We start from the raw sequence: 24,951 nt of genomic DNA, 5'->3' as shown, positions 1-24,951 counted from the left end.
CTAATAAAAGGAGATATACTGTACATCTTACAAGAAAAAACTGTACTACAACACCAATTAATAAAAATGGAAAATTTTATTGGTAACCAAATAACATTAAGAAGTATTACAACATTGGGAAAGACCAACAGGTAGAGCCACACTGAGATAGTGTCAGGAGGTGTGAAGGATACACATATTGGATACTGAAATTGTCAATGGGGAAGCTATCCGCCTTCTGTTATGAAGGGACAAAACCAAAAAAGTGTAGCTCAATTGCCAGTAATGATATGTGACTAGGCGTATATACCTATACTGTTGAGGCACAGTGGCTCAGTGGTTAGCACTGCAGTCTTACAGCGCTGGGGTCCTGGGTTCAAATCCCACCGAAGACAACATCTGTAAAGGATTTGTATGTTCTCCCTGTGTTTGTGTGGGTTTCCTCAGGTTTCCTCACATACTTGTAGGGAACCTAGATTGTGAGCCCCAAAGTGGACAGTGTTGCCATTGTATGTAAAGCTCTGTGGAATTAACAGCGCTATATAAATGAATAAATATTATTATTATTACAGTCATGGCCAAAAGTGTTTGCACCTCTGAAATTGCTCCAGAAAATGAATATTTCTCTCAGAAAAGTTTTAAAATTATTGTAAGTACAGATTAATTTTCTTTGTCTGTATTGGAGCAACACAAAAAAAAACAGAGGGGAAAAAAAGGCAAATTGGACATAATTTCACACAAAACCCAAAAAATGGGACGGACAAAATTATTGGCACTTTTCCAACATTGTGGATAAACAACTTTGTTTCAAGCATGTGATGCTCGCTCAAACTCACCTCTGGCAAGTAGCAAATGTAGGCACTATAAAAATCACATCTGAAACCAGATAAAAAGTAGATAAGTTCACTCCATCTTTGAATTTTGTGTCTGTGTGTGCCACACTAAGCATGGAGAACAGAAAGAAGAGAAGAGAACTACTTGAGATCCAAAACTGTTGAAAAATATTACAAAATATCTACAATCGCAAGGTTACAAGTACATCTCTAGAGATCTTGATGTTCCTTTGTCCAAGGTGAGCAGCATAATCAAGGCGTTTACAACCCATAACACTGTAGCTAATCTCTCTGGACATGTACTGTAGAGAAAAATTGCTGAAAGGTTGCAACTCCAATCGAGTTCCCCAAAAAATCAAGCTGTTCTACAGCCTCATGTTACATCATTGTCAGGCCGAACTATCCGCCGACATATGAATGAAATGAAATGCTATGGCAGGAGACCTAGGGGCACCCCACTGCTGACACAGAGACATAAAAAAGCTAAACTGCAGTTTGTCAAAATGTACGCAAGCCAAAATCCTCCTGGTAAAACATCTTGTGGACAGATGAGACCAAGATAGAGGTTTTTGGTAAAGCACATCATTCTACTGACTACTGAAAATGCCATGAGGCATACAAAGAAAACAACACAGTACCTACAATAAGATATGGTGGAGGTTCAAAGATGGTTTGGGGTTGTTTTGCTGCCTCTGATACTGGGTGCCTTAACTGTGTGCAAGGCATCCTGAAATCTGAAGATTACCAAAGACTTTCGGTTGCAATGTAGTGTCCAGTGTCAGAAAGCTGGGTTTGCGTTCTAAGTTAGGGATCTTCCAGCAGGACAATGAAATGGATGGAAACAAAGCGCTGGAGAGTTCTGAGGGGGACAGCAATGAGTTTGGATCTAAATTCCATTGAACACCTGTGGAGTGATCTTAAAATTGTTGTTGGGAGAAGTCATTATTCAAATATGAGAGACCTGGAGCATTTTCCAAAAGAAAAAGGTTTTGATGGTTATAAGAAATGATTGAGGGTGCCAACAATTTTGTCTGGCCCATTTTTACATTTTTGTCTGTGAAATTATGTCCAATTAGCCTTTTTCTCTTTTTTTGTGTTATTCCAATACACACAGGAAATAAACATGTGTATAACAAAACATGTTTTAATTGCAATACTTTTATGGGAGAAATACTTCATTTTCTGGAAGAGTTTCAAGGGTGCCAAGACTTTCGTCTATGACTGTATGTAACATTCTAGAACCCAGCTACATAAAGGACTTACAGCCACTCTGCAGCAAATGGTATTAAACATTTAAAGGGGTTTGTCACATCAGAGTGTGAGTGTACAGACACTCAGCATGCAGTGCAACACAAGGGTAACAACGGGAATGATATAGAAGGAAGACCCTGGTGATAGGGAGAGGGGAGAGGGAACGACTCCTGCAACTCACTTGAGTTTTTGCTCCCTAACATCACTATACAGTTCTTTCCCTTCGTTGCCATCCCAAGCCTAAGACCTCGCTTTCCCTTAACTCACCCTGGCTAGTGAGAAGGCCAGCGAGAACACTAGCCTCACCACTGCAATAATACAACACAAGGTAAGGGAGACAGACAGAGAGAAATTACACAAAAGGAAAACACCCCAAGCCCCTCCAATGCAGCTAAACACCACAGATACAATAGTCATGACACCTCAGCTTCTTTCAGAGTCAGACTCCTTCCAAAGTGGTCAGCATAGAAATGGGTATCTATAACCAGCATCAGATAGTAAGACACTAGACTTTTTGTAGCCAAGAGGGGTGGTCACAAAAGAGCTGCACCTGAGATTTAGGCTACAAAAAACAGCCAGATAGGAAGAGTCCTTAACCACTACAGCACTAAGGGGTACTTCTCACATAGCGAGACTGCTGCTGAGTCACAGGTTTTGTGACGTACCAGTGACCTCATCAGCGATCTCGCTGTGTGTGACACTAAGCAGTGACCTGGCCCCTGCTGTGAAATCGCTGATCGTTACACACAGTGCTGGTTCATTTTTTGCTCGTTGCTCTCCCGCTGTGAAGCACACATCGCTGTGTTTGTCAGCGAGAGAGCAATGATCTGAATGTACAGGGAGCGAGGAGCCGGCATCTGGAAGCTGCGGATGCTGGTAACCAAGGTGCACATCGGGTAACTAAGTGAAGCGCTTTGCTTGGTTACCCGATATATACCTTGGTTACTAGCGTACGCCACTCTCAGGCTGCCAGTGCTGGCTCCCTGCACACGTAGCCAGAGTACACATCGGGTAACTAAGCGAATCGCTTTGCTTAGTAACCCGATGTGTACCCTGGCTACGAGTGCAGGGAGCCAGCGCTAAGCGGTGTGCGCTGGTAACCAGGGTAAATATCGGGTAACCTAGCAAAGCATTTTGCTTAGTTACCCGATATTTACCTTGGTTACCAAGGGCAGCATCGTTTCCACGAGTCGCTGCTGGCTGGTGGCTGGTCACTGGTCGCTGGTGAGATCTGCCTGATTGACAGCTCACCAGCGACCATGTAGCGACGCACCAGCGATCCTGACCAGGTCATATCGTGGTCGGAATCGCTGGTACGTCGTTTAGTGAGACGGTACCCTAAAAGAAAGAAACAACAAAGAGCCAGCACCAATGTGCACTAAGGCATCAAATATTCCAAACTGCATTATAAAATTTTTTTTTTTTTTTTTTGAGATTTTTGGCAAAAAATTGCAATTTCTTGAGCTGCTTCGCCACGTCACGGCAAATCTCATTTGAAGCAGTCCTACACTAAAATATTTTTATAAAATGTGCCATACGGCCTCACATATGAATAGTAGAACTGCTCTTAGCAGCACTCACCTGGTCTATTGCAGTCCCGTACCCATGACTGAGTCATGACTGTGGGCGGGACAGGTCCAAGCAAATGCTGCATGAAGTATATATATAGCCTGTGGACAAAGCCTGATGACCCAATGTGAACAGTCACCAAACGCCAAAATCTATACAGATGGAATACATCCCAAATTGGGGTGCATAGCAAGGTGGAGGTCAACCACCGACCAATTCAACAAAGAAACAACAAAGAGCCAGCACCAATGTGCACTAAGGCATCAAATATTCCAAACTGCATTATAAAAATTTTTTTTTTTTTTTTTTTTTTGAGATTTTTGGCAAAAAATTGCAATTTCTTGAGCTGCTTCGCCACGTCACGGCAAATCTCATTTGAAGCAGTCCTACACTAAAATATTTTTATAAAATGTGCCATACGGCCTCACATATGAATAGTAGAACTGCTCTTAGCAGCACTCACCTGGTCTATTGCAGTCCCGTACCCATGACTGAGTCATGGCTGTGGGCGGGACAGGTCCAAGCAAATGCTGCATGAAGTATATATATAGCCTGTGGACAAAGCCTGATGACCCAATGTGAACAGTCACCAAACGCCAAAATCTATACAGATGGAATACATCCCAAATTGGGGTGCATAGCAAGGTGGAGGTCAACCACCGACCAATTCAACAAAGAAACAACAAAGAGCCAGCACCAATGTGCACTAAGGCATCAAATATTCCAAACTGCATTATAAAAATTTTTTTTTTTTTTTGAGATTTTTGGCAAAAAATTGCAATTTCTTGAGCTGCTTCGCCACGTCACGGCAAATCTCATTTGAAGCAGTCCTACACTAAAATATTTTTATAAAATGTGCCATACGGCCTCACATATGAATAGTAGAACTGCTCTTAGCAGCACTCACCTGGTCTATTGCAGTCCCGTACCCATGACTGAGCTATATATATACTTCATGCAGCATTTGCTTGGACCTGTCCCGCCCACAGCCATGACTCAGTCATGGGTACGGGACTGCAATAGACCAGGTGAGTGCTGCTGAGAGCAGTTCTGCTATTTATATGTGAGGCCGCATGGCACATTTTATAAAAATATTTTAGTGTAGGACTGCTTCAAATGAGATTTGCCGTGACGTGGCGAAGCAGCTCAAGAAATTGCAATTTTTTGCCAAAAATCTCAAAAAAAAAAAAAAAAAATTTTTATAATGCAGTTTGGAATATTTGATGCCTTAGTGCACATTGGTGCTGGCTCTTTGTTGTTTCTTTGTTGAATTGGTCGGTGGTTGACCTCCACCTTGCTATGCACCCCAATTTGGGATGTATTCCATCTGTATAGATTTTGGCGTTTGGTGACTGTTCACATTGGGTCATTAGGCTTTGTCCACAGGCTATATATATACTTCATGCAGCATTTGCTTGGACCTGTCCCGCCCACAGCCATGACTCAGTCATGGGTACGGGACTGCAATAGACCAGGTGAGTGCTGCTGAGAGCAGTTCTGCTATTTATATGTGAGGCCGCATGGCACATTTTATAAAAATATTTTAGTGTAGGACTGCTTCAAATGAGATTTGCCGTGACGTGGCGAAGCAGCTCAAGAAATTGCAATTTTTTGCCAAAAATCTCAAAAAAAAAAAAAAAAAAAAAAAATTTTTATAATGCAGTTTGGAATATTTGATGCCTTAGTGCACATTGGTGCTGGCTCTTTGTTGTTTCTTTGTTGAATTGGTCGGTGGTTGACCTCCACCTTGCTATGCACCCCAATTTGGGATGTATTCCATCTGTATAGATTTTGGCGTTTGGTGACTGTTCACATTGGGTCATTAGGCTTTGTCCACAGGCTATATATATACTTCATGCAGCATTTGCTTGGACCTGTCCCGCCCACAGCCATGACTCAGTCATGGGTACGGGACTGCAATAGACCAGGTGAGTGCTGCTGAGAGCAGTTCTGCTATTTATATGTGAGGCCGCATGGCACATTTTATAAAAATATTTTAGTGTAGGACTGCTTCAAATGAGATTTGCCGTGACGTGGCGAAGCAGCTCAAGAAATTGCAATTTTTTGCCAAAAATCTCAAAAAAAAAAAAAAAAAAATTTTTATAATGCAGTTTGGAATATTTGATGCCTTAGTGCACATTGGTGCTGGCTCTTTGTTGTTACCCTAAAAGAAAGTAGATTCATTCAGATAAGGGTTTGTGACCTTCTTGTTCCATACTCGCCAGGGGTCTCCCCAGAGTGAGATACACTCATAACAGGGTTATCCTGGACTTTAGTAATTTTTCCCTTTTGGGGCTAACAACTCATTGGCAGGAGGCTGCTACATATCTGTTACACCTCGTGGCTCTCCTGTGGCAAGGAATGAGACAGTCTCCTTGCCTGCCACGAGCGCTCCTGCTCAGCAGCACTGAAGGTCTGCCAGACTGCGCAGAGTGCAGGAGAAACCTCCTCAGAGAGGCAGCACGAGGGTGACACCTAGTGGTACTCCTGTTGCAAGAAATGAGGCGGTCTCCCATTCCTTGCCTGCCGCAGACCCTCCTGCTCAGCAGCCTCGAAGGTCTGTGAGGTTGCGCAATGTGCAGAGGTTTGCTGTTCAGGGAAGCGGTGAGACTCCCGTTATCTCTACACATTGTGAGACCGAGGATCCCGCCTCTATTTCCCAGAGGCAGGAGGGTGAGCATGTGCTATGCTTGGTGGATCCTGATTCGCCCACTGACGTCACACGGCTTGATGACAAGGCTGGTGACGTGGTGAATCCTGACTGGCCAGGCTGGGATGTCGTGGATCCTGATTGGGTCAAGTCCATCATCTCCGCCTCGCGCCCGCCCTTGGCTGGAGCTACACCTCCTTAAAAGCTCCTCCTGCCATCATGGCGGCGCGCGACCGTCCTTCTATGTTTGGATGTCTGGCAGCGTGCTGCCACGCCACTGCTCAGGCATTATCGTCTTCTGTGGGCTTGGCCCTTGCTGCTTAGGCAGTACCTGGTTTGCAGGCCGTGTCCCTGCCTTGCTGCTCCGGCAGTAGCTCCTTCAACAGGCCGTGTTCCTGTCCCAGGTGAGCTCATCAAGTCTCCACCGGACTCACCTGGTTATTGAAAGCACACGTGCGTGGGCACCTCTGTGCTACCCTCGTGCCATATTCTCGTGACTTCCACTGGCACACGTGCGTGGGCACCTCTGTGCTTCCCCGTGCAACAGGTACACCGAGTCGTGTGATCCCTGCCATACAACCCACACGGGTTAGGGCAGACCGGTGTACATAGATCGTCTGTGACATTCCAGACGATCGCTAGCAGCAACCCGCTCACTCTTCACCCACCATAGCAGCGGTCCCTTACACCGCACAGTGGACCTTGACCGGCGGAAGCTGTCCATTCCCCATCTTGGCACGCTTCCCCGGGTCCCCCTCGTAACACATATCTGCCTATTCTGCCCAGCGATGATCTCTTCCAGCACAACCTGCAATTCTACTGCTTCCTTTGACCTCACATGTACAGAGCAGCTCTTTCTCTTCTGCTCTGTTGTGATGATGGAGCATCACTGCTAACATCATGCAGACTGACAGCCAGGTCCCCACAGTTAGGCAACGGGAAGCCAGCTGTCAATCAGTATGATGTTAGCAATGACTTCCCTCTGGACAAAATAAAGCAGAAGAGAAGGAGCTGTGTTGGCGATGTGTTGTCACAGGAAATAGAAGAATCACTGACAGAAGTGGCTTGTAATCACTCTGAGCCAGAAGAGATCATTGCAGGTTAGAACAGGTAAGTAATAAACCACTACCTGCCTACAAATTCTTAGCCCCATAGGAAAAAAGTGCAAAAGTTCTGGATAGCCCCTTAAATGAACGATATTTATAAAGTTGCTTAATCTTGCAAATGAACATTTAAGAAAAATGTATGCGATGGTGTATATATAGACTTTAAAGGGTGCTTTACACGCTGAGACATCACTAGCGATAGCACCCGCCCACGTCGCTGTTTTATCATGGGGGTGATTGCTGCCATAGCGAACAATATCGCTACGGCAGCGTCACACGCACAAACCTGCTTAGCGACGTCGCTGTTGACACCGAACAATCTCTCCTTTAAGATTCGTGCGACATCACTGCGGCGTCACTAAGCAGCTGCCCAATAGCAGAGGAGGGGCGGAGATGAGCGGCCGGAACATTCCGCCCACCTCCTTCCTCATTGCCGGTGGACGCAGGTAAGGAGAGGTTCCTCGTTCCTGCAGTGTCACACATAGCGATGTGTGATGCCGGAGGAACGACGAACAACCAGCGGCAGGCACCACCAACGATATTATGAAAAGGAGTGACGTGTCAACGATCAACGATCAACGATATCATGACCCCGGCGATATATCGTTTGCGATGTCCTTGTGTGTAAAGTACCCTTAACTCTTTAGCCAGCTTTATATATATTTTCTGGGATTTTAGGAATGCTGCTAGGTAGAAATCTGTGCACAATTTATTTACATCTCCTCCAAGTAGATGGGATATGGGCAGAGAACATATGACATTTCCCATAGTATATTTAACATAGAAATAGTTTCTGTAAAGTTACTGCTTATGAATGATATAAGAGTATAAAGAAGAACTTGGATATGGAAAACCCATACAAAGAAGTAAATTGGGAGCTGCAGTTCCAGCACAACTACAGCCGCATGTCACCTAATGTTCAGTAGAATGAGACATGGCAGCAGCTCAGACAAACCCTATCATTAGATCTGCCCGAGACGTAATAAGACTTCTCTGTGTACACAGCCTCAACTGGTATTTTGTCGTGTTTTACTACTTTTGCTCATAAACAGAACTAAACAGACACACATTGTTATTATAGATGATCAGCAGCAACGCTGTAAAGGCCTGTCCAGAATCACTGCGCGGAGTATGAATCACAGCGCATTTACTGCCCATTATTCAGCTAATTACAAGCAAACACTAGTAACGTCAGTAACTAATAAACATTATAATAGAGACATCACCATTGCTGCACGTCAAGAATTCCAATTATGTTTTAACAAATAATAATAGTTCAGAGTTTTGAATTTTTTTTTGATGGTTTGTATAGCGTTTAATGATTTTATACCTCCTATCTCTAAATGAAAAGAATGGTGTGCATGGAGGTCGTACAGGGGAACATACCCTCAATTTCATGCTTTGTATGGCACCACATTACAAGGACATGCTCCTCTAGAAGTAATGATGGAGAACACGCTCACACGAGAAGGTACAATAGGGTCACCTAAACCTCTATGTGCATAGTATTATGGCTACTAGAGCTCAGAGCGTGACTAGTGTGCATGATGTCTAAAAGTATGAAGCCTTATTCAAATATATATATATATATATATGTATATATATACATACATATACAGTATATATATATATATATATATATATACACACCGTATATATATTTTTTATATATATAGAAAAACAGACCACTTTTCATCAGTATGCTGAGTTTGATTTTCATCATTTTTTTTTTACTTGTTTGTCAGTTTTTATACTCCGTGTTTCATCTGCTTATCTCTTATACTTTAGACAGTAAAAAACAGACATCACTCCGATGACAGACGGATAGTGTCCATGTGCTATCCGTTTCTCTCATGGACCTATTGATTTGAATATGAGCGTTTGATCTACAAATAGTATAAAAAAGGACAAAATTTGGACATCTGAACTGTCCCATAGTCTATTATTTGAAAGACAGTTGTGTGAATGGTGCCTAAGCCTCGCTGAAGACAAGGGCTCAAGTGAGTGATTACCCCAATGATCTCCTGCTGATGCACATCTACGATTCCCAGTATGTCCTCCTGACCGTTACTGGTTGTCAGATCATGCTGGAGACCATAACAACTAAGAAATGCATAAAATATTAGCAACCAAGACCGTATAAGACACTTCACATTGCAACACTCAAGACGTGTTTGGATCTAACCGGTGAGATCTCATGCATGCTCTCTCATGTAGGTTCCCTCCAGTTTTCTCTCATACTCTGAAAGTATGCCAAGTCAGTTGTCTTCCTATACTATTGGTACTAGTCAGGGGCAGAAATGTCATTGGTGCCGCTTCAAAATTGCCCAATAGATAAGGGGGTCCACTTCAAACTCCAAAGCAGCAAGGAACTTCTGTCATGGCAGAACTATTGGACAGGAGACAGTCCATGTACTGCCCTTGCACTGTTGTGTATGTGTCCACCACTGGTACTAGTTCATATGTGTATGTGAAATTACATTGTCAGCCACAGTTGTAGAGATTCATGTGAGAACTACATAAATAAAGGAAAATGTCTCAATGGGACTCCTCTGCTTACATAGGTGTAACACCTCAGAAATTAATCTCCGAGCAATATTACAATATCATATTGTAGTAATACTGTTGTGTACACTGTAGCCCCACAACTCTGCCAAGGATCCATCCTACGTATCCACCTCCCTTTCTTTAATTCTGGGTGCAGTATAATATCAGACTATTTTTGGATGTGGGCTAAGCTTAAATTAAACCTACAAATTGTCGCTCTTCTACTCCTCCCTAAAAATAAATGATCGCTTATGCTTGTGTGTGATAGTGATAGTGCCAGAGGCAATGTGGTGTCCCGCACGTGTTACCTACATAGTTCGGAACCAAGACCTCACTAAAATCTTAAGGATTCTTCTTACAACTGAATTTGCAAATTAAAGACAAATAAATAATCTAAAGATGTAAAAAGACAATGTCTTAAGAACACAAAGGATGGAAATAAGGAACTTGCATGTTGCAGGGTAAACTTCTCGAGCACACTATCTAAGCTTCGATGAATAGATTACACCAATTATTAAGCATTAATCCCAGGAAAACATTTTTCTGCATTCCACCGGACAGAGAGCCTTGACATTCACTTGCTAGGAAGAAACATTCTTTACATAGTTAGAAGTGGATAGGGCTTACCTTGAAGAAGCTCCGAAGGAAGTACATAACGCTGAACATTTCTGAAACTTTATAAAAATGTCGCAAACTCCAGATTGCAGGATGTAATTATTCTCGTCCCCCCGCTGGGTCTTAGGTGGCATGCATTCTTGTTGCTATTTTCGACAGTCTTAGCACCAGCGAAGATTGTAAGCTACGCCAGAAGCTTATGTTAAGGAGCTGAATAACAATTAGGGTTTATCTGCGCACTGCTCCACTGTAGGACAGTACAAACAGGTTTGTTCACAGTCTACAGGCTGGGGAATGTCTACTAGGCATGCTCCGAGATGTACCATTGTCTGTACTGAATAAAGTGAGAGTGCTCGGCCAGTTCACTGGCAACTATTGAGGCTAGACCGAAATTTACATCTCTTTTCTCACTCCCATCGTGAATTGTGCTACTTGGAAACAAAAAACTAAGGGAAGATGACATCATTTACAAACTGAATGAGAATCGCTCATATGCAGGCCATTAGCATTTATAATAATGAATACAGTTGTAAATTGATCCGAGATTTATTGTCTGGTGGTGACGGCTACTTTTCAGTAGGGGAATGACTGCTTTACGAAATTATACTGATTCATTATTTTTGGGGCTTATTTCTTTATTTCTTTTTTTTTTACATCTGAAAGTCTTTGATCTTTACATCCATTCACCCAAAGCAGATGATGTCATTGGGGGCCGTTATAATTAGTTTCCATGAAGAATCTGTTTAAGGTTAAGTTCCCACAATGAGTTTTTTTGTTCTCGCTGCATATTTTCATACGCAACAATATGTAGAATCTTACAGTTCCAGCAAATTGTATGGGATTTATCTAAATTTCAAACCCATTGTGTTTTTTAATGTTGCGAAAAATGACCTGTGGTGCGTTTTCAGTAGATCGCAATATGTCAATTTCTCTTGTAATAAATATGCGTCTTAGTTGCAGATTTTTCCCATTAAACTTGAATGAGATGTAGAAAATCTGCAAATAAAAAAAAAACACTTCTACTTTTATTTCATTTCTATAGCGAAAGCACAATCAAAACTAGTCTAATTCGCACTTGACCTTAACAGTAATGCTGAATGATGGGCAGTTTTCAAAACAATGTAGTTGTTTTTTTAAAAACTCAATTTTATTGATTTTTCTTCTTTAATATACATCAAAACATCTTCTCGCTTTTGAATGAAATGCCTCTCATCATCGAAGCACTCCTCCATCATCATAACCCAGGTCCCTCAAACTGGTACCCCCACCCAACCCCCACCAAACCATTTTTCAAACTTTCCCAAATCCCAACCCCTGTGCTACATGACGGAACCCGCTCTCACCCTTTCCTGGGAGCCTTGCCAACTGCTCCACCTTATCGCACTAACATCTTTAGTTTGCCCAAAGATCCCTGTATGTCTTCAGTTAGATACCACTCTGTATACAGTACAGACCAAAAGTTTGGACACACCTTCTCATCTCTAGAACAACTGTTAAGAGGAGACTTTGTGCAGCAGGCCTTCATGGTAAAATAGCTGCTAGAAAACCACTGCTAATGACAGGCAACAAACAGAAGAGACTTGTTTGGGCGGAAATGGAGTGGTGTGGGGGTGCTTTGCTGGTGACACGGTTGGGGATTTATTCAAAATTGAAGGCATACAGAACCAACATGCCTACCACAGCATCTTGCAGCGGCATGCTATTCCATCCGGTTTGCGTTTAGTTAGACCATCATTTATTTTTCAATAGGACAATGACCCCAAACACACCTCCAGGCTGTGTAAGGGCTATTTGACTAAGAAGGAGAGTGATAGGGTGCTACGCCAGATGACCTGGTCTCCACAGTCACCAGACCTGAACCCAATCGAGATAGTTTGGGGTGAGCTGGACCGCAGAGGGAAGGCAAAAGGGCCAACAAGTGCTAAGCATCTCTGGGAACTCCTTCAAGACTGTTGGAAAACCATTACCGGTGACTACCTCTTGAAGCTCATCAAGAGAATGCCAAGAGTGTGAAAAGTAGTAATGAAAGCAAAAGGTGACTACTTTGAAGAACCTAGAATATAAGACATATTTTCAGTTATTTTACACTTTTTTAAGTATTTCATTTCACATGTTTTAATTCATAGTTTTGATGCCTTCAATGTGAATCTACAATTTTCAGAGTCCTGAAAATAAAGAAAACTCTTTGAATGAGAAGGTGTGTCCAAAATTTTGGTCTGTACTGTATGTGGATGCAGATATAATCTGCCATATATCCTCTTCTGAATACATCCACATTATAAAAGCTTTCCATTTTCCCAAAAATTTGGCCGATTGTTTATCTTTGTTTTTTTCCGCCTCTAATTTTTCCAGCTTAAGCACATTTTTCAGTTGAATTAATAACTCTTCCCGAGATGGTACTTTTTTCACTAACCATTTCTGGAGTATTGCTCTTTTGCCCAGCATCACTATGGAGTGGAACAGCATTGGTAACCATTTTCCCCCTCTACCCCCCCTTCCACTGACTGACGGACATGGAATATCCACAGAAAAAGTTCCAACTCCACCCTCACCTTCCAGATTTATCTCATTAACCCCTGGACTTGTTTCCATAACTTCTGAATCTACCCGCATTGCCATATCCCATGATAAAGATCCATCTTTTACGCACTACATTTCGGGCAACTCAAAAGTTTGTCAGGGTTCCACAAATTAGGAATGTTAAATCCATAAATAGCCCTGTGCGTTAGCTTAAATTGGGTATCTCGCCAACTCTCATTTATGATGTACTTCCATAGTGTCATCCATCCCCTCAATATCTTCTCCTCCCCCTACTGGTCCCCTAATTGCCTAACCCAGGCCCCGAGGGCTGCAACCGGTATGATGGGGACTAGAACTTCCCTCCGCTCCCTATACAGTGTAGATATATTTATTTCATTGATGTCTCTCATTGTGACCTCATCTATCTGATTATCCCTATATTCCTTGGTGACAGTCTGCAGTTTGAACATTACTCCCCTTTTAATCTGTACATATTGAATAGTTTGAAACGGTCTTAATCTATACCTATCCTTTAGTTCTTCACAAGTCAATCATCTTTCCTCCGTTCCATGCATCAAATCTCTAAGTGTCCTTATCCCCTTCTCTCTACTCCTAAAAAAGCTTGTTCACTAGTCCCTTGGGAAAGTCCGGATGTGCCCAAATGTTCAAATATTTAGAGACTCCCCAAGGCCAAACCCAATTTTTTTCCTAACTGCTTCCCCAAAGCAATGTAGTTTTATTTTAAAGATAAGATACTAAAAAGAAACAAAACAGAAAAAATGACATAAAAATACATATTAAAAAACCCCAAAATGAAATAACAAAAGTAGGAATAAACCAGGTTATTGCGCAAGGTGACAAAGTAAAATAACCCACAATGCAGTTGCCAAAAAAAGTTTCACAATTACCTTTATGAGTGTTGAAGTATTAAACCCAGATCTGGCAGTCCATTTCCACTGGGTTTTGCCATCTTAGGTTTAACTCCACCCGAGCTTCTGAGATAGTGCCCCATCTGGCAGCTTCTATCTCAATGTCCGTGACACACACAAGGATCTCCGAATGCAAATGGTAACGTCACCAAAATTATCTGTGAAGTCGGGCTATGTCCAGCATACTGCATAATCCTAGGATAAAAAAAAGGGAACCAGCACGATCTGAAATTGGCATGCATCATATAAAAAGTGAAAATTCACAAATTTATTCCAACTGTACTATAATAAAAAAATGAGATTTTTAGCAAATAATTGATCAATTTTTTGAGCCACCCCTGCCAACGTCACGGCAAATCTCAATAGGGGGGTCCTACTCTACATTCTGTATTTCATGTGCCATGCGGCCTCCTAGATAAAGTTAAAAGCAGAACCATAATGGAGCACACATACCTGCAACCTGTATATAGCCGCTTCCATGTTGCAAAAAAGGCACTTGTGGATAGAGACCAGCCCAGGTCCCAGCATGTGGAGCAAGCCCTACACATACCAGGACTATATCAGAACTGATCCTCCCAGTGTCAAACAGAAACCATTGATAAAGGCGGACCAGATCCAAGAATGGTGCTTAATTAGCATTGCCTGTGGAAAGGGGTGAGGTAACTGAGTCTGAACAGCTACCAACAGGAGGAATATATTGCAAGCCAAAATCAGGCGTGCATGGTATGGTGTTGGTCAGGCACCAGATTTGTAGCATAACTACGGTCAAAACAGAGAAAAAAAGGGAACCAGCACGATCTGAAATTGGCATGCATCATATAAAAAGTGAAAATTCACAAATTTATTCCAACTGTACTATAATAAAAAAATGAGATTTTTAGCAAATAATTGATCAATTTTTTGAGCCACCCCTGCCAACGTCACGGCAAATCTCAATAGGGGGGTCCTACTCTACATTCTGTATTTCATGTGCCATGCGGCCTCCTAGATAAAGTTAAAAGCAGAACCATAATGGAGCACACATACCTGCAACCTGTATATAGCCGCTTCCATGTTGCAAAAAAGGCACTTGTGGATAGAGACCAGCCCAGGTCCCAGCATGTGGAGCAAGCCCTACACATACCAGGACTATATCAGAACTGATCCTCCCAGTGTCAAACAGCAACCATTGATAAAGGCGGACCAGATCCGAGAATGGTGCTTAATTAGCATTGCCTGTGGAAAGGGGTGAGGTAACTGAGTCTGAACAGCTACCAACAGGAGGAATATATTGCAAGCCAAAATCAGGCGTGCATGGTATGGTGTTGGTCAGGCACCAGATTTGTAGCATAACTACGGTCAAAACAGAGAAAAAAAGGGAACCAGCACGATCTGAAATTGGCATGCATCATATAAAAAGTGAAAATTCACAAATTTATTCCAACTGTACTATAATAAAAAAATGAGATTTTTAGCAAATAATTGATCAATTTTTTGAGCCACCCCTGCCAACGTCACGGCAAATCTCAATAGGGGGGTCCTACTCTACATTCTGTATTTCATGTGCCATGCGGCCTCCTAGATAAAGTTAAAAGCAGAACCATAATGGAGCACACATACCTGCAACCTGTATATAGCCGCTTCCATGTTGCAAAAAAGGCACTTGTGGATAGAGACCAGCCCAGGTCCCAGCATGTGGAGCAAGCCCTACACATACCAGGACTATATCAGAACTGATCCTCCCAGTGTCAAACAGCAACCATTGATAAAGGCGGACCAGATCCAAGAATGGTGCTTAATTAGCATTGCCTGTGGAAAGGGGTGAGGTAACTGAGTCTGAACAGCTACCAACAGGAGGAATATATTGCAAGCCAAAATCAGGCGTGCATGGTATGGTGTTGGTCAGGCACCAGATTTGTAGCATAACTACGGTCAAAACAGAGAAAAAAAGGGAACCAGCACGATCTGAAATTGGCATGCATCATATAAAAAGTGAAAATTCACAAATTTATTCCAACTGTACTATAATAAAAAAATGAGATTTTTAGCAAATAATTGATCAATTTTTTGAGCCACCCCTGCCAACGTCACGGCAAATCTCAATAGGGGGGTCCTACTCTACATTCTGTATTTCATGTGCCATGCGGCCTCCTAGATAAAGTTAAAAGCAGAACCATAATGGAGCACACATACCTGCAACCTGTATATAGCCGCTTCCATGTTGCAAAAAAGTTAAATCCATAAATAGCCCTGTGCGTTAGCTTAAATTGGGTATCTCGCCAACTCTCATTTATGATGTACTTCCATAGTGTCATCCATCCCCTCAATATCTTCTCCTCCCCCTACTGGTCCCCTAATTGCCTAACCCAGGCCCCGAGGGCTGCAACCGGTATGATGGGGACTAGAACTTCCCTCCGCTCCCTATACAGTGTAGATATATTTATTTCATTGATGTCTCTCATTGTGACCTCATCTATCTGATTATCCCTATATTCCTTGGTGACAGTCTGCAGTTTGAACATTACTCCCCTTTTAATCTGTACATATTGAATAGTTTGAAACGGTCTTAATCTATACCTATCCTTTAGTTCTTCACAAGTCAATCATCTTTCCTCCGTTCCATGCATCAAATCTCTAAGTGTCCTTATCCCCTTCTCTCTACTCCTAAAAAAGCTTGTTCACTAGTCCCTTGGGAAAGTCCGGATGTGCCCAAATGTTCAAATATTTAGAGACTCCCCAAGGCCAAACCCAATTTTTTTCCTAACTGCTTCCCCAAAGCAATGTAGTTTTATTTTAAAGATAAGATACTAAAAAGAAACAAAACAGAAAAAATGACATAAAAATACATATTAAAAAACCCCAAAATGAAATAACAAAAGTAGGAATAAACCAGGTTATTGCGCAAGGTGACAAAGTAAAATAACCCACAATGCAGTTGCCAAAAAAAGTTTCACAATTACCTTTATGAGTGTTGAAGTATTAAACCCAGATCTGGCAGTCCATTTCCACTGGGTTTTGCCATCTTAGGTTTAACTCCACCCGAGCTTCTGAGATAGTGCCCCATCTGGCAGCTTCTATCTCAATGTCCGTGACACACACAAGGATCTCCGAATGCAAATGGTAACGTCACCAAAATTATCTGTGAAGTCGGGCTATGTCCAGCATACTGCATAATCCTAGGATAGTTTAGGCTATGTGCGCACTAGAGCTTTTTACCCGCGGATTTACCCGCGGATTTGCCGCGGAAATTTCTTGAGAAATGTCTGCAATCTTTGTGCAGACATTTCCCAGCAATTTCTATGAAAAAAAAAAAAAGCTGTGCGCACTTGTGCGGATTTTTCTCAAGAAATTTCCGCAAGAAGAATTTCTCGAGAAACTTTCTTGAGAAAATGAACATGTCCATTATTTCCGCAGGTACCCTGCGGATTTCTGCAGTACAGCCTGCAAAAATCCGCAGGGAACCACCCGCGGGAAAATCGCGGCAATTCCGCGGCTATTCCGCGGCAAATCCGCGGCAAATCCGCATGCGGATTTAGTGCGGATTTTTTCCGGAGGTCCGGAAATCTTTCACTCCCAGAAGTTTCTCGAGAAATTTTCTTGAGAAACTTCACATCTCTAGTGCGCACATAGCCTTAGGTTATGGATTATAACTTATTATGCCTTGTCACTGTTATGCTTGCAAGGTGAGCACGGGGTTAATAGGTCCCCTGGACCAAAAGTGCTGATCATTTGCCTGGAGGAGTGAACTGGATCAGCCACCGAGCCTTCACTGCTGCCACTGGAGGTGGCGATAGGCACACAGTACCTCGGCAGCTAGCGACATGGATACAATAAAGTCTCTGGTTGTAGAAACAGCAGCAGCCGGTGTCGTGGATTCGGCTGGATGGATGGATGTGGCAACTGTGGATACTAGCAGCAGCAGATATTGTGGTAGGTGGCCAGCATGGATACTTGCAGCAACGGATATGATAGGAGGTGGCCGGAGTGGATAGTTGCAGTAGCGGATTTGTAATGCACTGAAACACAGATACAAATCAGCAACCACATACAGCACAATGACAGCAGAAGCAGCACAAAGGACCTGAGAACTAGCAACATACAGAACTTGTTACCCAGGCACCTCCTTAAGGGGAAGGTGCCTTAAATGTCTGAAGCCTCTCAGTCGACCTGAGAGGCATTTCCGGGTCAAGTCATACTGGCCCTTTAAGAAAAAGGGCGAGGCCCTGTGCACACCGTATGGGCATTCCTAGGAGGCCAGTGCAGCATTCACAGACCCTGGTAAACAGCAGCATGGACTGGTGACACTGTAGCCACTGATGAACGGCCGGGAAGGTGAGAGTGATGGCGCCCCTGCTGGGGTAGGGAGGCAAGACAATGTGGCATGCCTGTATGGTCAGTATAGTCACCTTGTCCAAATAGCCTGGTTTATTTACTATATTAGAAATTACCCTGTGGTTGTCAGGCACATCTCTTTGCGGTAGGGAGCCTGTAAGGTATTTTTACTTAGCACCAGTGGTATTCATTTATTGCAAAAAAAATTAAAGTAACCTAGTTTAGCTGAAAACTGCAGCAACAAAAACTCAACAAATACTCATTGGCAGAACATAGCAATTGGATATGTTCCCCCAGAGTTTATTTTTATGTGGATTCTGAAGCTAATTTGCTTGAGAATCCACATGAAAATGACTTCATATACACTTTGAATGTACTTACCGTACTTGTTACTTTTATGGAAATAAACAACCTATGATACACATGGTGCTGTTTTTTTTCACATTTTTATCCATGTGGGAAAAGAAGCAGCTTGTCAATTCTTGAGATGTTTCTGCTTGGAAAACTGCTATATTTCACTTCTGAATCAGTTGAAGCAGAAAAAATGTCCTATCCTCAAAAAAACATATCACAAGAATCAACAAAAGAAAAGTACTAAGGTTAAGACCGCACTTTGCTTTTTACCTGCTTTTTACCTGCTTTTTTGCTGCTTTTTCAACTGCAGCGTTTAATGCCAAAATGGATGTGTTCTGCTTTTCAAGCATAGTCTATGGGAATTTGGGTTTCTTGTCCGCACTATACTGTTCAAACTGCTGCCTTTTTGTGGCAGAAATTTGGGCAAAAACTCAGCTTTGCAGTTCTAAACGCAAATGGCAAAAACAATTGACATGTCAATTGTTTTTGCCATTTGAGTTTTGAACTGCAAAGCAGAGTTTTTGAGCAAAGTTCTGCCACAAAAAGGCACCTTTTTGAACTGCATAATGCGGACAGGAAACCCAAATTCCCATAGGCTATGCTTGAAAAGCAGAACACATCCATTTTGGCATTAAACGCTGCAGTTGAAAAAGCAGCAAAAAAGCAGGTAAAAAGCAGGTAAAAAGCAGGTAAAAAGCAAAGTGCGTTCTTACCCTTAGCCAATCTTAAACCCCTTCTGATTCTACACTTCTCATATAAAATAAAAAGCTTATACTCACCTCTGAAGCCGGTGGTGGCACAGTTCAAGCAGTGTCAGAGCTCGCGTTCCCTGGGCTCACATGAGGAGGTGATGTCATGAGAGCCCCATGCCCAATCATTGCCGCCTTCTGTCTCCCCATTTTCGGATGCAGGAGCAATCATTAGCAAATGAGTGGAAGCCACAGTGCTTTCTTCCTGTTGATTGACTTTATTAAGGCTAGGAGACAGAAGCTGGTGGGGACTAGACATGGGGTTTGCATGACGTCACATCCTCAAATGACCTCAGAATGCAAACCCTGACATTGCTGGAACTGCGCCACCACCGGAGGTGAGTATAAGCTTTTTAAATTTTACCTGGGGGAAACGTGGAAGCAGGAGAGATTCCTAGCATTGGATAACCCCTTTAATGAAGAGTGCAATCGAGTAAGCTGCACCTCTCAATTAATTTTGTGTATGCCAAAACACAACTGCCACCATAGGAAATTTTACCCTAGTCAGGGGCTGTAGAACATTAGTACATTTACAATACTTTTGTGATGTAACTTATTATTAATTTGTTGGGTGAGCTTGGTCATGCCCCATCCCACTTGAGATCTCTAACTAAGATCTGTAACTTTTATATTATTCCATTGCTTGTAAAATAAATGTTTCTATGCTTGTTATATACTCTGCAGAGTTAGGGCTATCACTGGCGTGCGCACTGATAATACTTTAGTTTGATTATTCTGGGCTCTTGAAGTGGGCTGTGGAGATTATAATATATAGATAGCAAGTTTACTTATAGCACTGAACAGCACTTTATCTTGGAAACAAAATACGTTTTGCTGCCAGTAGATGCAGGTCTGTGAACTCAGTGACCTCACCTAAAGTCACTGAGTTTAGTGAGGTCACCTGAGGACAGGTAACCTGCGGTCACAGGTGGAGGACCGTAGGAACCTCCAGCTGTGATCGCAAACAACCTGAGTGATGTCACCGCTCATCACGTGGCTCATTCTCTGCCTGCAGCTCACAGCGGGCAATTGTAACGGGGTGCCGGGGGTGCCTCGGGGGTAGTAGTCGTGGCCCCTTTGTATGCCAGGCTAACCCCCGGCTCCGCCGTCACTATTGGGACAGGGGATTGCTTGGTGGGGCAGAGTGTGGTGGTAGAGAGAACGCTGTCAGACGTAGGAAGACTTTGCAGACGGAGATCAGTTGAATCAGAAGGCATCTTTATTGCACGTATCTTCACAACAGAGGCAACAATCTGATAGCGTCGATTCACAACTTCTGCTGGGGGAAAACTCTTCTTGTTGTCTCCTCTCATGGGGATGTGCCCGGCTACTCCACTTCACCTGGGCTCCCACTCCGGCTACCGCAGACTTGACCCACCCAACTCTGTTTCACCATCGAGGACACTTTCTCTTTCCCTTTCCTTCCCTAGCTGTCAACTTAGCTCCCACACTCTGCCCCCATTGCTCCTTCTCCCCCGTCCCGGAATCGACTGCCTCAAACTCAAACTTTCTTTTTTTTCAGCACTCTCTCTCCCTCCCCCTTAAGCTGCCGGCTCCTCCTCTCTCCTGCACTGTTTCTATGGGGACAGCCGTCCCACCCGGCCACTAGGGGAAACCCATCTATACAGTAAAAAATACAATCAATCATAAACATCAATATTAACAGCTTTATCTACCCCAGCGTGGGGTATCTTCAGGGGGGGAAAACTGCGCCTCCTTGTAAGGGGTCCATCCACCCCTTACACAATCATGTTCTATGGCCGCTCGCTGTCACTTCAGATGTAGCAGAGCTGGAATCGTTGTGGGACCTCGTGTGGACTACATCGAACCTAGATGTTTTGACGTTAATAAACTGGTAAAAGAAAGAGGGTAGATTTTTTGCATTTTATTTCAAATAAAGGATTTTTTCTGCGTTTGTGTTTATTTCTTTTCACTTGCAGATTAGTAATAGGGGGCTCATAGACCCTCCCAATTACTAATCTAAGGCTTAGTGGCAGCTGTCAGCTGTTATTAACCCCTATGAACTCTGTAGCTCTTGCTCTGCAAAATTCATGTATGACACTGACCTTTATTTATGAGAATAGTTTCCATTTAATACAAGGGATTGTCCAACAGAAACCTTTTGGGAGCCAGATGTGTGCTGATCATCTAATTAAGAGATTATATAACATGTGATAACCCTACTGAAAAAAAGCCACCCAGGACAACTGTGATAGCAATAAAGCATGTAATATCAGTATATCTGCAATTAACAATAAAGTGATCAGATTGATTAATTCAAGCTGTACAACTCAAGAATCTTCTAACGCAATGTATAAAACACATATTACATAATAGTCCAAACAACACAGCAGCTAGAAATTACTGATTTCCAAGATGTGATGATTCCTATAAACAGTCAGCAGTACCTTCCCAACGGAATAAGAGGTGCAGGGAATTCCATCAGTTCACCATTAATTATCCATTTCCATGTTCCAGCTTGTTCTGTAGTGAATCATAGCAGGCAGTGGTGTGGAGGTCACACCGGTACACTGGAGGCTTACCCTTATTTGCTGCAGGATAGCATTCACTCTCTGCAGACTTCACTTTTCTATTATCTTGATGAAGGCCAAGTGTACATGTTGTATATAAAGAAAAAAAAATGTTTGACAGTTTGAAATCTAATATATAAAGCTGAATGTGTGTGTGTGTGTATGTATGTATGTATGTGTGTATGTCCCGGATTGGCATCTGCACCGTCGCAGCTACAGCCACAAAATTTTGCACACTCACAAGTCTGGACCCCGAGAGCATCATAGGCTATGTTGTGAGACGAAATTTTAACCCCGCGTGTTCCAATTTACCAATCAATTTTGCCCCTACCTACATAATGGGGAAAAAGTGAAACGAAAAGTGCATCCGCACCATCGCATTTACAATCACGAAATTTTGCACAGACACCTCATGTGACCCAGGGAATGTCGTAGACTATGTTTTGACAGGAAAATTTAACCCCACGCTTTACAGTTACTCTCCAAAAAACATGGCTCCATAAAAGTAAATGGAGCCTGGAACTACAGGTTATTAGTAGGAGCAGTGATTGGTTGCTATAGGAACAAAAGACATTCATAGTATAAGAAGCTTATATGTGAGGTAATAAGATGTCTGTGGGGAGACGGATAGAGAGAGACAGACAGAGAGACAGACAGAGAGACAGACAGAGACAGACAGAGGCAGACAGGGAAAGAGACAGATAGAGACAGACAGGGAAAAAGACAGACAGAGACAAACGGTGAAAGAGACAGACAGAGACCCACGGGGAAAGAGAAAGACAGAGATAGACCTGGAAAGAGACAGACCTGGAAAGAGACAGACCTGGAAAAAGAGACAGCCCTGGAAAAAGAGCCAGACCTGGAAAGAGACAGACCTGGAAAGAGACAGATGGGGAAAGATACAGATGGGGAAAGAGACAGATGGGGAAAAAGACAGACAGACATGCAGACAGGGACAGAGACAGGCAGACAGGGAAGGAGGAGATGAGAGAGACAGACAAAGATAGATGGGGAAAGACACAGACCTTGATAGAGACAGACGGGGAAAGAAACAGAAAAATAGAGACAGACAAGGAAAGAGACAGACAGAGACAGGCAGACATGGAAAGAGACAGACAGTAAAAGACACAGACAAAGAGACGGGGAAAGAGACAGACCTAGAAAGAGATAGATGGGGAAAAAACAGAGAGATAGAGACAGACAAAAAAAGAGACAGACAGAGAAAGAGACAGATGGGGAAAGAGACAGACGGGGAAAGAGACAGAAGGGGAAAGAGACAGAAGGGGAAAGAGACAGATGGGGAAAGAGCCAGACCTGGAAAGAGACAGACCTGGAAAGAGACAGATGGAGCACATTTCTTGACCAATTTAGTTAAAGATTTTGTGGAATATCTGTGGTGTTGAAATATATGTTGTGAAATGCTTCTATTAGCTTACTTTTTGCCTTTAATAATTACATTTCTATCTATTTGTTTTGTGGTTTTTGTGTGCAGAATACATTTTTGTTAATACATTCTATTTTGTTAACAACAGTTATTAACCCGGGCGAAGCCGGGTAGTACAGCTAGTTTCAAATAAAAGACAAAAGAACACCGTCTTTCACCACTTTATTGACCCCAAAACACCCAGGTCCGATGTAATCCAAATGAGGTTCCACAACGATTCCAGCTCTGCTTTCTGAAGTCACAGCGAGTGGTCCAAAGAATATGACCGCCCACTGTGAGCTTCAGACAAATTTCAGACAATGTTTGAGCCGGGCGATGAGCTGTGAAGTCACTCAGGCTATTTGCGATTACAGGTGGAGGTTCCCACGGTCCTCCACCTGTGAACGCAGGTGACCTGAAGTCCTGAAGCTCACAGCCGTCGGTCATGTTCTATGGCCACATGCTGTGACTTCAGATGTGGCAGAGCTGGATCGTCGTGGGATCTTCTTTGGTTTATGTCAGACATGGGTGTTCTGGAGGGTGATAGAGAGGTTTTTTTGTATTTTATTTCAAATAAAGGATTTTTTCTGTGTTTCAGTTTATTTTCACTTACATATTATTAATCAGGGTGGGGGGTCTAATAGAGGCCTCCCATTACTAATCTAGGGCTTAGTGGCAGCTGTGAGCTGTCATTAACCCCTTTTTATCCCAATTGCCACCGCACCAGGTCAATCGAGAAGAACTGAGTAAAGTTTCGGGATTGTCACATCTAATACATACATACATACACACATTCAGCTTTATATATTAGATAAAGGATTTTTTTGGTGTTTGTGCTTACGGTATTACTTTTCACTTACAGATTAGTAATGGGGGTCTAATAGATGCCTCTCATTACTAATCTTTACTTTACTAATCTTTACTTTAACCATTACTAATCTAATGGCTGCTTTAGCTAGCGATGTCGCTCGTGAAAGCACCCGCCCCCGCCGTTTGTGCGTCACGGGCAAATCACTGCCCTTTGCGCACAATATCGCTAACATCCGTCACACGTACTTACCTTCCTAGCGACGTCGCTGTGGGCGGCGAACAACCTCTTCATTAAGGGGGAGGTTCGTACGCTATCACAGCGACGTCACACAGCGGTCGACCAATAGAAGCGGGAGGGGCAGAGACCAGCCGCATTAACGACACGCCCACCTCGCTGGCGGAGGACGCAGGTAAGCTGTTGTTCATTGTTCCTGGGGTGTCACACTTAGTGATGTGTGCTGCCTCAGGAACGACGAACAGCCTATGTCCACAACAACCAACAAGATTTTGAAAATGAACGACGTGTCAATGATCAACGATTAGGTGAGTATTTTTGATCATTAACACTGGGTGCTCTTACACGCAACGACGTCGCTAATGACGCCGGATGTGCGTCACGAATTCCGTGACCCTGACGCCATATCTTTAGATATGTCGTTGCATGTAAAGCCCCCTTAAGGCTTAGTGGCAGCTATGAGCTGACATTAACCCTTTATTACCCTGATTGCCACCACACAAGGGCAATCGGGAAGAGCCAGGTAAAGTTCTGGCATT

General features: G+C 43.0%; 1 protein-coding gene and 1 long non-coding RNA gene across 3 annotated transcripts in view; one reads left to right on the top strand and one right to left on the bottom strand.

Annotated features, from left to right (window-relative positions):
- Positions 1-10,722, bottom strand: part of ARHGEF4 (Rho guanine nucleotide exchange factor 4) — a 309,794-nt gene extending 299,072 nt beyond the window's left edge. The window contains exon 1 of one of the 2 annotated variants that reach the window (XM_075340910.1): positions 10,563-10,722. In XM_075340910.1, the coding sequence (XP_075197025.1) occupies positions 10,563-10,601 (39 nt within the window). In that variant the 5' untranslated portion in view covers positions 10,602-10,722. The remainder of the gene's footprint in view (positions 1-10,562) is intronic. The other variant, XM_075340911.1, reaches the window with a different exon arrangement.
- Positions 1-24,951, top strand: part of LOC142296855 (uncharacterized) — a 331,759-nt gene that overhangs the window by 297,136 nt on the left and 9,672 nt on the right. The gene's annotated exons all lie outside the window — the stretch shown is intronic.

Source organism: Anomaloglossus baeobatrachus, chromosome 3 (genome assembly GCF_048569485.1).
Source record: "Anomaloglossus baeobatrachus isolate aAnoBae1 chromosome 3, aAnoBae1.hap1, whole genome shotgun sequence".
NCBI lineage: Eukaryota > Metazoa > Chordata > Amphibia > Anura > Aromobatidae > Anomaloglossus > Anomaloglossus baeobatrachus.
The sequence above is the reverse complement of the archived record's forward strand: the minus strand, read 5'-3'. Positions and strand labels throughout refer to the sequence as shown.